General features: G+C 31.0%; 1 protein-coding gene across 1 annotated transcript in view; it reads left to right on the top strand.

The window, feature by feature from the left end:
• The first annotated feature begins 1,058 nt into the window (after positions 1-1,058).
• The window catches only part of LOC127712362 (centriolin-like), a 28,729-nt gene continuing 15,426 nt past the window's right edge, over positions 1,059-14,361 (top strand). Inside the window, exons 1-12 of the mRNA XM_052218749.1 lie at positions 1,059-1,154; positions 4,219-4,379; positions 4,981-5,089; positions 5,494-6,450; positions 6,822-7,066; positions 7,889-8,114; positions 8,701-8,910; positions 10,346-10,489; positions 10,967-11,059; positions 11,918-12,052; positions 12,969-13,062; positions 13,355-13,502. Of these exons, the coding sequence (XP_052074709.1) occupies positions 1,113-1,154; positions 4,219-4,379; positions 4,981-5,089; positions 5,494-6,450; positions 6,822-7,066; positions 7,889-8,114; positions 8,701-8,910; positions 10,346-10,489; positions 10,967-11,059; positions 11,918-12,052; positions 12,969-13,062; positions 13,355-13,502 (2,564 nt within the window). The 5' untranslated portion in view covers positions 1,059-1,112. The remainder of the gene's footprint in view (positions 1,155-4,218; positions 4,380-4,980; positions 5,090-5,493; positions 6,451-6,821; positions 7,067-7,888; positions 8,115-8,700; positions 8,911-10,345; positions 10,490-10,966; positions 11,060-11,917; positions 12,053-12,968; positions 13,063-13,354; positions 13,503-14,361) is intronic.

The raw sequence follows: 14,361 nt of genomic DNA, 5'->3' as shown, positions 1-14,361 counted from the left end.
TATAGTAAAAAAAAATCACCCAACAATCGCATTAGTGTTTCTCTAGAGACGGAGGAGTTGTGGTTTTTTTCTATTGACAATAAAAGTTTTAAATCAATATGTACTGATCCCGTGTTAAAAAATCTCATGTATAAGTTCTTATTCCGGATTGTGACAACTTAACTGAGTGAATTCACATTCTATCTTCATGCAGATTAATCCTTTTCGTGATTCAGTGTCTAGAGTGATTTTCTGATTTTGCACTTATCAGTAAATTAATCTGACTCAGAATCCCAAAAGAGATTACCTGCTGGTCTGTTCTTAACCACCTGTAACCATAGGTCAGTCTCATAAGGCATTTTCCAATCATCGTAGATGTACTACTTATACATGTAGATGACATTCAAATTCATTCATTTTACTGTACATTTCAGTTGTTAGTATTAATGCTATATAAATGTTATTACATCAGAGTGGATTGTTCAATGAAGTCATTTTATCAAATTTATGCCAATTGACCTCAGGTCAACTGGCTTAACTCATTTATGAAAAAGAACTAATACTAATTTGTTTATTTAGCATATAAAGATTATTACCCAAGATTTATGTAATAATTTTAAGGCACCAACTTTCTAATATACCTCCAAAAGTAAATTTTGAATGAAATATTGAAACATTGTGTGTGTCCATTCATTTGTATTTTTCAATGGTACCAGATCCATGTGATCTAAAATCTGTAAAACAGAGTCTTTTCATCAAAACAAAAGGACTAAAGACTAAAGTTTAATGCAGTTCAAACATTCTAGAAAAATGAATTCCACCAGTCCACAGAATATCCTGAAGGTTATATAATAAATATTATAACATTTAAAATGTCGGCAAGTCTCGAGCTCCTGTTTTAAAAAGTCTCGAGTGGAGAAATATTGTATCACACTTAATGTAGTGGTAGAATCTATATTTTAGATATCAAACTTTATTGGAAAATCAGTTCAAATTGTATGTCATGTACATATAGTTTTGCTGAATTTTAAAATATTAAGTTATCAAATATTTTAATTCATGATGATGATGTTTTTTTCCAGGTTTTCACTTTACTCAAGGACTAGACCAAATGGCATGAAGTCAGGAATATAATGGAATTACAAAATAAAGAAAATGTCTGCCAGTTTGAAAAGGTACTCATATACATATACTTTCATATTTCAATGGTTCCATAAATAAAACTCTTAAATGACCTACAATCAACAGAATTCTGTTGCAATTTCCAATTTTTATGCATTGTGCATTTACATTCTGTGTGGAAAGTCAATATCAATATAACATTGTCGTTTAAACCTCATATTTTTAATATGAAAATACAGTAATTGTTTATTCCTGAAATTAGGCCACAGTTAAAAAAATGTTTGTTTCCCATCCCCCTGCCCTTATTATTAGAGCTGACCAGGCAGGCAGGGTATAATTTTTATGGCCCCGCCGTCGCAGATGGGCATTAAGTTTTACCCTTGTCCGTTTGTACGTATGTCCGTCCGTTCTCTAACTTTAAATTGCCTCAACCAAATGTTATGAAACTTATACACAATGCTTATTATCACAAAATAGAGATCAAGTTTGAATTTTGGTGGCGTCACTTTAATCGTTCTAGAGTTATGCCCCTTTACAAATTGAAAAATTGCTGAATTTTTCTTTTCCATTCTCTTAAGTTTGCCTCAACCAAATGCTATAAAAATTATACACAATGCTTATTACCACAAAATACAGATCAATTTTGAATTTTGGGGGTGTCACTTTTATTGTTCTTGAGTTATGCCCCTTTACAAATGGAAAAATTGCTGAATTTTTTGTTTCTGTTCTCCAACTTTAGTTTGCCTCAACCAACTATTATGAATGCTTATTACCACAAAATACGGATCTATCAAGTTTGAATTTTGGTGGTGTCACTTTAACTGTTCTAGAGTTATGCCCCTTTACAAATTGAAAATTGCTGAATTTTTTGTTTCCGTTCTCTAACTTAAGTTAGCTTCAAACTAATGTTATGAAACTTAAACATAATGCTTATTACCACAAAATACAGATCAATTTTGAATTTTGGGGGTGTCACTTTTATTGTTTTTGAGTTATGCCTATTTACAAATTGAAAAATTGCTGAATTTTTTTATATCGTTCTCTAACTTTAGTTTGCCTCAACCAAATGTTATGAAACTTATACACAATGCTTATTAGGCCAAAAAAAATATACGTCTGTTTAAGGTTACATACTTTAAAAAAATAGGGTAGGTAGGTCTGTATTTCCATTTTATTTTATTTTTTGTGACATGATTTTGATTCATGCCGTTTCATTTTGTCGTGGTCCGAGTTGATCATGGGCCGAGTTTACCCCTATTTTTAATGATTGGATTATTTCCCTTGGAAAAAAATGGCAGCAAAGTGTTTATTTCATCACACGAGTTGGGAATTTCCTTAAAACAGCTGTCATATTCACGATTGTGAACATTAGGATGTATTAGGCAATTGATTTATATTATTTGCAACACTAACTTTGCTTTTGACACGAGTTCAGTTTATTTTTCACTTTACGACGGAAATAAAATGACTTAGGGTCGGCGCTCAAAAGTAGGGACGGTCGGATAACCGTAAACAGACATATATTTTTTTTTGGCCTTACCACAAAATACAGATCAAGTTTGAATTTTGGTGGTGTCACTTTAACTGTTCTAGAGTTATGCCCCTTTACAAATTGAAAAGTTTCTGAATTTTTTGTTTCTGTTCTCTAACTTAAGTTAGCTTCAACCAACTATTATGAAACTTATACACAATGCTTATTACCACAAAATACAGATCAAGTTTGAATTTTGGGGGTGTCACTTTTATATTGTTCTAAAGTTATGCCCCTTTACAGATTGAAAAATTGCTGAATTTTTTGTTTCCATTCTCTTACTTAAGTTTGCCTCAACCAAATGCTATGAATCTTATACACAATGCTTAATACCACAAAATACAGATCAAGTCGGAATTTTGGTGGTGTCACTTAAACCGTTCTACAGTTATGCCCCTTTACCAAAGGAAAAATTGCTGATTTTTTCGTTTCCGTTATCTAACTTAAGTTAGCCTCAACCAAATGTTATGAAACTTATACACAATTGTTATTACTACAAAATACAGATCAAGTTTGTATTTTGAGGGCATCACTCTTATTGTTCTAGAGTAATGCCCCTTTACAAATGGAAAAATTGCTGAATTTTCGTTTCCGTTATCTAACTTAAGTTTGCCTCAACCGAATGTTATGAAACTTATACACAATTGTTATTACCACAAAACTCAAATCAAGTACAATTTTTGGTAGCGTCACTTTTACCGTTTTTGAGTTATGTCCCTTTATAACGTTATATGATAGACAAGTGGGGGCATCATCTGTGTCCCATAGACACATTCCCCATTTTTTTTTTCAGTATTCCACTTCAAATTGTTCTAGAATTGAAACGGATTGGAATGGCTATCTAAATATCAACAATTCATTATAAAAACTACATGTATATACTGGAAGAATACAATTGTTGTACTCAGTTTCTTTCACAATTCTGACAATCACAATAAAAATATATTTTGTGGATGTGTCATTAATGGCCTTTCCTAATATTTAATACTGGTAACTTTTCTGTTGATGTCAATCTGAAATCTCCGCTGGTTATGTCCTCAAGCACATCTTTCCAAGTATCCCTTTTGGGAAAAGAATATAATTTGTTGTTCACTATTTTTTTTATTTTACTGGTGTCTGAATATCGTATTATAACAGACGATAAGGTAATATTGCAATCCATCTTAAAATGGATTGAAGGAAAACAACCGAGGACTTCCGAGAAATACTTTTCATAAGGATCTATGTCGGACAATCTCCGATTTATTGCCGGAAATTAAAATTTTTTCTTTTTTTTTAAACTTTGCTAAAATATTTTGACTCAATAGCTTTTTTAAGACACGGCAGGGGTGAGGGGAAACAAACTTAATTTTAATTTTGGCCCTATGGAATATACATGTACTTAATGGATTAAAAATCATGGTTTTACTTCATTGAACAGAAATGCGTCAAATACAGTACACATTATTAAACATAGAATTTGGCATGAAAAGTGATTTATGTGAGCAACATTTTTGCATAGCCTGTGCCAAATACGACTTCTCATTGCCAAAAGCCAATCAATATTTTGTTCAATGTTGAATATAATTATACCTTTTCTCTCTTAGACTGTAATGGAAGTACAGAAAATAACGAGGACTCCACTGAGGACACCTCTTCATGATGTTAAAAATCAGGATGTCATTAACAGAAGTTTAAAGAAGACAGTTCTTAATCATGTGATAGCTGCAGAGCCTTCGTTGAGGACACCCACTAGAAAATCTTCCAAGTGTGTTTTTTAAATGCAATGTTAACAGTGTACCAAATGTGTCAATTTTCAAAAAGAATGCAAGGCATAAGGATGCTAATCAGACACAATGACAGTTTAAAATATTTGTATAAAGCTTTATATTTCAGAAGGTATGAGACCTTCCATCTGTCATAAATGTCAATTCTCCTTGACCTCATTTTCATGGTTCAGTGATTTTTTTTAGAAACTATACAATAATATAAAAAATGACGAAAAGACAAACAACAGTACACAAAACACAACATAGAAAACTAAAGACTGAGCAACATTATAAGAATATTTTTGAGAAAACAGCAAATGTTGTTTTAAATCAAAATAAAATGTACATGACTTACGTCCTTAAAAGGTTCATTCTCATTATGACTACATCTGTTTTACTTTAACTTTCTGCGATTGACAGGGTTGTTTCAAGCAGTTTATACTTCAACCTTTTACCACTTTTTCATATACATCTAATTTCACTCTTGATATATATTCATTTGCAATGTAACATTAAAATAAAAATATGCATTTTGAAATATTACATTTCAGGTTTATAATGATATTATTATAAAAGATGCTTCATTTCTTATTTTTGTAGAATTAGACGGTCAATTCTTGTGTACCAAGACAAAGAGAATCAGCCTGAGGAAGAAATAAAGAAATTAGCTTTTAAGGAAGTGTCAAAAGTTATCAACAATGCTCAGCATGTAAGTCATATAGGGCATTGATATGTAGGACTGGTACATCAAGGACTATTCAAGGAAATGTATAATGTGAGCTTGTAGTATTGCGTAAGGTGCAAAATATTAAGATTTACCCTTGCCATGTTATTGTTTCCTTTAGAAGCAAAAGATTAGCAATTTTTTAAAAGTTCATATCCATCTTTAAAAAAACATATTAAAGATTGTCATGACTTATATCTACGTAAAATTGAAAGGAAACTTATGTTTCTATAAAAAAGCCAATGTAGATAGTTTAAAAACATATAATGTCACGAACTGAATGTAAGCATGTTTATTTGACAAACTTGTTTTGCACTTAATTATTAACAAATTGAACCTTTAAAAACATGAGATACTATTTTTTATAACTTTTTCATATTTACTTGCAGTTAATTTGTCCGCCTGTTGTTAATGTGGTACCAGCAACACCAGTGTGTAATAAAACAGTGTCTTACAGTTCTGAAATTACTGACAATGTTAGAGATCTACAGTCTGATGATTGTGAAGTTACCAAAGGTCTCAAATCAGATATTGATCAGGAGACTTCCAGCAGAATCCAGATATCTATTAACACATCACAACCAGTGTGTCAATTGGTGAAAGATGAATTTGAGAAACTACAGTCAAAAAGTTTAATTAAATCAAAGATTGACAGTGATTTATATGCTGAAAACAAACATCAGATTATTGTTGACAGTGATATTTTTATTGGTCATGAAGAAATTTATGACGATGCCCACATTGACAGTTTGGGTGTATTATCTGAAGTTGTCAAGGACTTAAGTACCAATGAGTTATCTCCCTTGGAAAATTCTGTTACAGATCAGAATGGAAGTGTTATAGTTGGGAATGGAAGTGACCACACATATGCTGGGTTCACATGTCACATGTGTAGTGTTGATGACAGAAATGATGTCAATGAGTGTGGTACTTCTCCAATGACACCTGTATCTAAAACAAGTATCGAAACTTCAACTGAGTTGCCATCTCTTCAGGAGACAGCCTGTTCACCTCTTGTTACAGAAACCAAAGACATTGGTTCTATGGTGGAGATAATTACAAATGACATGGCATGTTCACCCTGTCACACCTGTAGTGTGGAGCAGGAAACAATGACAGAGCCTGTCACACCAGTCAAACTACCTGAGATGTGTGACATATCAGTCCAGCATTTGATTGACACTGTAACAGCAGCATGTTCTCCTATATCATGTGACATGACATCTACAGCATGTTCTCCCATAAAGGGGTTTACAGCTCAGTCTAATGACGACAGTTGTTCTGTTTTTAAATCTGCATCAACTATGACAAATGCTACACCTGTAAAACATGACATGGCATTACAGGTATTAATTGTCTGTAAAATAGAAGTTGTTCATAAAATAATGTATGAAAAATTAGGATATGCCTCCTTTTATCTTAATCATCATTTTTATCTTTTTAAGGAGTAAATATATTTATGTAAATAAAAACCAAAAAACAATGAAACAGCACTCTCTCCAACAAAAATAAAGAGAAAAAGAAGTGGAAAAAATTGCCAAAAGAACCCATTTATTTGCCTTTTAAGCATTTAACTAAAAAATATCATAAACTTGGTTTTCAAATATGTAAAATAACACCCTAATGTGAAAAGTGATACTTTTTCTAACCTTTATAATTGAATATAAATTTTTATATACATTTTTGCATTTTGTATGGAGCCTAGTTCTGTTTTCAGGCAGTACCAGATACAAAGTCTGTTTTATGTTCACCACGACACCCACTACAAACCAAGGACTGTGGAATATTGGCCACCTCAACACAGGCTGATGTTACGACCAACACGGTCATTGTGGAACAAATGGATCAAGGTGTGGATGTCCGTCCAATGATGAACACGGGATCTACGATGACAGAATACCTCTTAGTAAACAGTGAAACATCAATGACACCTGTTAAACTTCTCAATAAGAAGGGCCATAGGTAACAAATTATGAGTTAGCTAATAAGAATCTATTTTATAACTGGCAAACAGTAATATGTTCATGAAATCTATGACATTGAAGTGATAACACCATCTTTTATATCTCACATAAGATAGTCAGGGGTACTTTTTTTTTTTATTTATCTGAAGAAGTAAATAATAATATACTTATATAAGTAAATTTGTTATATTCATATTTTCTTATAAGGTTTGAATAATCTCCCCTTAATTTTTCTCTTTACTTGTATAAGTAATTTTTTTTTTACAATCCCTAAAATTCTCAAGTTTTGGGATGTAAAAACATGTCTTAAACCATTTGTCTCTGGTTAGCTCATAATTTTTTATTAGAGTTCAACGTTTCATCTCATTAATTCAACAAAGAAACTAATTGTTTAGATCTTAAGTAATTGCGCAAAGCCTTCAAAAATTGCCCCTTGGAGGCTTGTAAATGAGCAGTGTTTTGAAGATAACAGACAAATGAGATTTTCATTGTTGTATAAAACAATAGTATAAACATCTTGTATTGAAAAAAATTGTCTCTTAAAAACTGTTGAGTAACAGAATCTCAACTATTTTAATCATGGCTTTAAAAAAAGAAAAAAAAATTCTAGACTAACACTACAACTGTATTAAATAAAAATAACACACTCCATACTCATTTCAGAGGGGAAAAAAACAATGAGATGTTCTAAATATCTGGAAAACCAACGCACTGTATATAGCCGACATTTGATCAGTATTTTTTGCCAAATATGAAATTTGGGAAATCAGGGTCATTAAACTTGTAAACTTGAAATACTTGCATGTTGTATTTTTTATAGGTTTACAGCAGATGAGATTAGGAAGCAGCATCCAAGAATCTTGGCCAATAAACTGGACACTTATGCCCTGGAAGCTGAACGTTATAAATTTGATATAGGGAAAGTAGAAAAAGAAAGAGACCATTTTAAGTCCAGGATAACAGAACTAAAGGCAGTTATCAAAGAAAAACAGAAGATGATAAATGATAACCAAGGGAAAGTTGATCTGGAGAAAAGTAATTTGAAGGTATAAATACTTTATGTCTATACAATGGTGAATGTTTAACAGAATTTGCCAGTTTTCTATAGTAAGAGAACATCTCATGGTTATCAGTTATTTGTGGTTTGGGAAAAAAATTGCCTTTTCCAGCAATCTAGGTATATAGTAATTGTCTTGAAATGTTTCTACAATAATTATTTTCAAAATGTTATTTTGATCAAGCATATTTGTGGGTTTATTTTGCCTTGAAATCTTCAAAAAATAGTATCTGAGAAAATATCAATTAATCTACTGAATGAGATCAGTAAATGAAAATTACAAAGTACTGATATCTGGAAAAGGCTGCAAGGTAGATTACTGGTGACCAAGATATTTAAAATGATTAGGTTAGATAAACTTTGGGTTGTGTCTGAAAAATATTATGAATCTTGTGACAAAACTTTTCATACAGACTACATGATTGTGATAAAATTTACAATAAATGTAATAGTAATGCTTTTTAAAACTACATGTATGTGGCAATCTCAATGATTTAACGATAAGTGTCGAAGTTATTGTCCCATATTCATGATAGTGTTTTTTTTTTATAATTCTCCTTATTTACCTTTTCTAGGAAGAGTATGAAGAGAAAATAGAAAAATTAACCAACAGCCTCCAGGAAAGTGAAGAGAATGTTACATATCTTAAAGAAGAAATTATTCAGCTTAATGCCAGATCTTCAAAGGAAAAAGATCAGTTTGTGTCAGAGATTGAAAATCTGAAAATAAAGTGTAGTGAAATGGAAATACAATTAGCTGATTCTACGCAAACAAAAACCATTGAGGTATTAGCCAAAAAAATATCATTCCTCCATAATTTGTACTGTTGCTCTTTGATAGTTGTTTTGTACTTAAAATTAAATTATAAAGATTCAAACTTTTAAAAAGTCATGATTCATATATGTTTAAAATCTAAATGAACAAAATGATTTGTAGTTATCTCCATTTGCCTGGCTTGTTTATAATGATCATCAATTCAAACACAGATTAACTTTTTTGTCACATATCAAACAGTAGCTTATGTTGTAGTTAGACTTTCATCAATTGCCAAAAAATATATTTTTAGGGAAGGGAGATAATTCAGGGTATAAACTAAATATTTTTTAAATAAAACTATTTGAACAACTACTTGTATTAAAACAATGTTTATACGACCGTTTACGGGACGTATTATGGTATACCATTGTCCGTTCATCTGTCCGTCTGTTGTCAACATGTCGGACAATTACTCAAAAAGGCTTTAACCTATTTGCATGAAACTTTGGTGAATTGTTAATATATCTATTGACGTAAGCTCCCTTTTGATTTTTATAAATTTTAGATTTTATGTATATGAGTTATGGGATTTAATCCATTAAAAAAGGGGAATTTTCCAATTTTCGGACAATAACTCAAAAACACTTTTATCATTTATACCACTTTTATGGGTTATATCTATTGAAATAAGCTCCTTTTAGTTTTTTTTTTATAAATTTCTGATATGACATTGATGAGTTCTGGAACTTTATTCTTTGAAAAAGGGATGGTGTATCATGCGCGCTCATTTAATTCAATCTTTTGTGGTTTTTACATACTTTGATTTAAAAAATTTGCTGCAGTCATATGTAGAATAGCACATGTGCTTTTTTAGGTGGAATATTATTTGTGAGAGAAAAAATTACTGCAAATCCATATTTTAAAGGGAGATAATTTATAACTATTACATACAAAAGGAAATTTATTGTATAAATTAAAAACCAATTTACTGAATATTTATATGAAATTGGACAATAAAACAAAATAAACAATCTAAATAAATTTTGAAATATCAATAAAATATGTCAGCTTGTGGTTTAATGGAAGGTTACAGTGATCATAGGTATTAACCTTTTTTTGTGAAAATTTCACATTTAAATAGAATGTGTACACCATTCTAAAGAAAGGAGAAAACACTGCTGTTATTTTTCCCCAATTTTTATATTGAAAATGGTCATACATAAAAAAAACTAACAATTTTTGTACTATCAGAATATTAGTAAAACTAAAAGATAAGGAGATGTGACATGATTGCCAATTTAAGAGACAACTAAAATGTCATTTATTATTATGTTTTACTAAAAACAGCTGGTGACCTATTTGATTTTAATGTTGTTAGCTTCTATGGCTCTATTTATATGCATGATTTTAAGAGCTTCATATTATTAGAATATTGCAGTATTTCAGTAATTTATATAATTATAGATTGCCACTTTAAAAGAAGAACTAGAACAGAAACAAAATGATCATCAGATGAGAAGTGCACATAATCTGATCTTAGAATTACAGACAGAGTTAGTAGAGCATAAAGAACTAACTGACAGTCTCAAGTTAGCAGAACAATTACAGGTATCATATGGCTTTATAGGTCTTCCTGATAAATGATGGAAAATTCTGTCACCAATTTATAATCTGTTGTCTATTTGAATGATTTAATTAACACATAAAATTTATACAATGAATAATGTTAATTGGTTTTTCTGCAACCAGGTCTTAGAAGCTAATTTGTTTATACCTTGTGAGACTTTTTAAGCTGTTAGCCCAGTTCAGAATGTCTAATTAGTCAGAAAAATTAATATTTGCTATGGCTGTTTCCATGTGTATCCATTTGATGTGTATTATTCATTTTAATCAATATACAGGACTTTTAAAATTGGCAAAACATTTACTTGGGAGTCAAAAGCATTTTACAACACATCATATGAGATGGAAGACACTCTATTTCTTTATTACGGATAAACTCATCCCACCTGTTAGATCAAAAGAGATGATTTTTCACAAAGTTTTCTTTGAACATTAGTAGATGAGAATGTTTTTTTGTTTTAGAGTGAAATACAGAAAGTTGTGTCAGATAATTACAGGAAAGTCAGGGCAGCAGCTAACAGATTGATGAACATGAAGAGAGGAGTAGATGTACAGGTTTGTGTAGTAAACTTCTTGTATCCAGGTATAAGAAAGTGCTCTTCTTTCTAACACTAGTCAAAGAATGTTAAGTTCTGAGATGATGTGCAGAAAAAATATTTTCTCTAAATAAGTTGACCTTTGTTGGACATAACCATTATTGAAGGTATGAAAGTAATTTTTATGCCACCGCCACAGCGGAGGGGGCATTAAGTGTCACCCTTGTACGTCTACGTCCGTCCGTATGTCCCAAAATTGATTTCCATATCCTCACTTTAGTTTGCCTCAACCAAATGTTATGAATCTTATACACAATGCTTATTACCACAAAACACAGATCAAGTTTGAATTTGGGTGCTGGGGCATCATCTGTGTCCCATGGACACATTCTCCATTTATCTATAATGGATAGGCTGCTTATAAATGCTTTCAGGTTGTAATATATTTTTTAGATATAGATTTTTATCTCTGTTATGTCAGAAAAGGCTTTGATGCTTTCTTTTGTAGCATTTGCTTCTTAATAAACTTCTTTCTCCTTTAAAATCTGGATTGAAATCATAATTCAAAGTAAAAATTGCAGAATTGTTTTTATAATATTTACATGAATTCTTTACGTTAGAACTTCTATTGTTAGGGATATTCAATTTGCTTCATCTTCGAAAATATAAATATGATACATGTATAACTTTTTGATATTCATATATGCAGTTCATCATGCTCTTGTACCATCAAATTTCATAATGATCTGTGAGGTAGTCCATTTATGTACCAGTTGCCTATAATAAGCCATATAAACCTAAAATGAGGAAATGTGATGAACTTAAAATGAAATCGTAAAAATTATAGAGAACTCATAAAAATCTGATTTTTTTAAAGAGACTTGAAGTTATGCAAAAACAATGTGAAAATGAGAAAGAATGTGAGAGATTTGCTACAGAGAAGAAAGAAATGGCTGAAAATTATGACAGTCTGAAGAATACTCTAGAAACATCTAGGTCTAGTATGATGCAGGTAAAAAATAGCTGAAAAAACTCTTGAATTGGGACTTTATTGTAATCTAAAATTAGGCCTTTTTATCTATAAATCCTAGAAATTTTTAAATCAAGATAAAGAGAAAGTTTGTGAGAATTAAATTTTTCAGATTAAAGAGAAAATGTTATAATTGTTGAATTTTAAAAATACCATAAAGAATATATTTTAACTCTTCTTTAGGGGAGGGGAAGGTTGGCACTTCAATCCTTTTGTGGTAGGGATGAGCCGCTGAAACATTCAGTACCTAACCCCTTTCATATACTTTGAATATTAAAAAAATCCAACCCTATTATAAATATATAAAATATAAAACAAACCTTTCAGATACTTATGATGTAATTAGAAACCTTATTGTATATTTAATCTAAATTTCTTAACTTTATATATTATGAATCTTGAAATAGTGACCTATTCCAGTGGCTCATCCATACCGCCCCAACTGTCTGTTTATTCTGACATGGACATTAATTTTTATACCTAGTTAGCTAGTACATCTCTGCCATTTTGTTCATTTGATAAATGTTTATTCTTTAAGCTTCGCATATTTTATGAAAACCTAAGTAGAATAGTAATAAATAATGCCACAAATATATTTTTAGCTTCTTAGGCACAGCTACATAATCTAAATATCCTAGATGCAAGATTCATTAAATCTGTAATGCATGGAAAATTGCTTTCCCCCTTCTGATACAAATTTTGTATGCCTAGTATTGAGTGAAGTTTTATGACCAAAAGGCCTGTCCAAAGGGAATTTTGTAAGTGTTCAACAAAATACTTTTTTCTCAAGACTTAAAACAAGAATTTATAAAAGCCACAAAATCAAGTTGCCAGGGAAACTCAAATACATACATGTATATACAAGATACAGTATAATATATCATCAATTTATTTTCAGATTGAATCATTATATGAGAGTACATCATCTGATCTGCTAAGTGCCACAAACCAAGTACAGATCCTGAGTAGAGAGTTAATGACCACAAGATCAGGTAGGTGTACTTTGAAATCAGACTAAGGTTAACAACCCCTTAATGAATGAAGGTAGTTGTCCTGGATTTGTATAAAAACATATCTTTTATTCATGTAATTAAAGGTGAGTCATTATAAATCTTATAATGCAAAGGTTATTTGAAATTAAATGAATTTTCAGTACATTCATTCCTTCATTCCTTATGCCTGTATAACAAGTATAAAGAGAAAACTTCACGTTCATCTTGCACTGGTACATAACCAAGCATATATCTTGCTTAACGATATTTATGTTGTGTTTATTAATGACAGCAATAGAAGAAGCCAACCTGGTAAAACATTCACTAGTACAACAGGTAGATGACTTACAAGAGAACGACAAGGCAGCAGTCCAGGAAATATCCAATCTTAGGCACATCACTGAAGCCAAAGAAAACGAATATCAAGACTTCAAGAAATGGTTTGTTTTCTTGCTCTTAATTGGTTTTAAGTGCATTCATTCATATAGGGAAAAAACCTGTATTCTCAAAATGAGAACCAATATATATGGATACAATAGACAAGTGAATATACATTCTACCAATATATCTAAATCAAAGATTTGAATTTGAATTTGAAGTTTCTATTTTTCACTTTTACAAACCTTTTTTTTGTATTATATACAAAGAAATTATCTTTATGATAAGGGCTATTCCATTAAAATGTATGTGGGAGGGTAGGAAGGGACTTGCAAATTATCCCAACAACCAAGAACCATTTTTTAGATAATTTTGCATAATGGTAATAGACGCATACTGAAAAAAGACCCATGACCCACATTCAATAGTTAACCTCCCTTCCTACCCTCCCACATACATTTTAATGGAATAGCCCTAATAAATGTTTGACGAAAACACCCATTTTTATATTTATAAAAATAAGAAGATATGGTATGATTGCCAATGAGCCAACTCTCCACCACTGCCACCAGAGACCAAATGACATATAAGTAAGCAACTGTATGCATGTTATAATCTGAAACAAAGTCTGCCAACACAACCAAAGTTACTCCAAACTACAAAACTGGACTTGCGGTCATTAAACTGTACTCAGTACTCAGATTACAAAAAGTGTGTTTGAAACACCAAATAGAGTGATTTGATTAGTTGAATTTTGAGTCTCAATATAATAAGTGTACTAGAAAATTAAATGATAATTTGCTCAATTGGCCTTTAAATCTGCAGAATAGAATAATTAATTTTGGACCAATGGACCAATTTGAGTATACATACTTTGTCAGTCCCAGAAAATGTGGTGAATCTGCTATCTGTTGATCAGCA

This window comes from Mytilus californianus, unplaced genomic scaffold (genome assembly GCF_021869535.1).
Source record: "Mytilus californianus isolate M0D057914Y unplaced genomic scaffold, xbMytCali1.0.p SCAF_8, whole genome shotgun sequence".
In the NCBI taxonomy this organism is placed as follows: Eukaryota; Metazoa; Mollusca; class Bivalvia; order Mytilida; family Mytilidae; genus Mytilus; species Mytilus californianus.
Note: the sequence above shows the minus strand (reverse complement) of the source record. Positions and strands in the feature narration are given on the sequence as shown.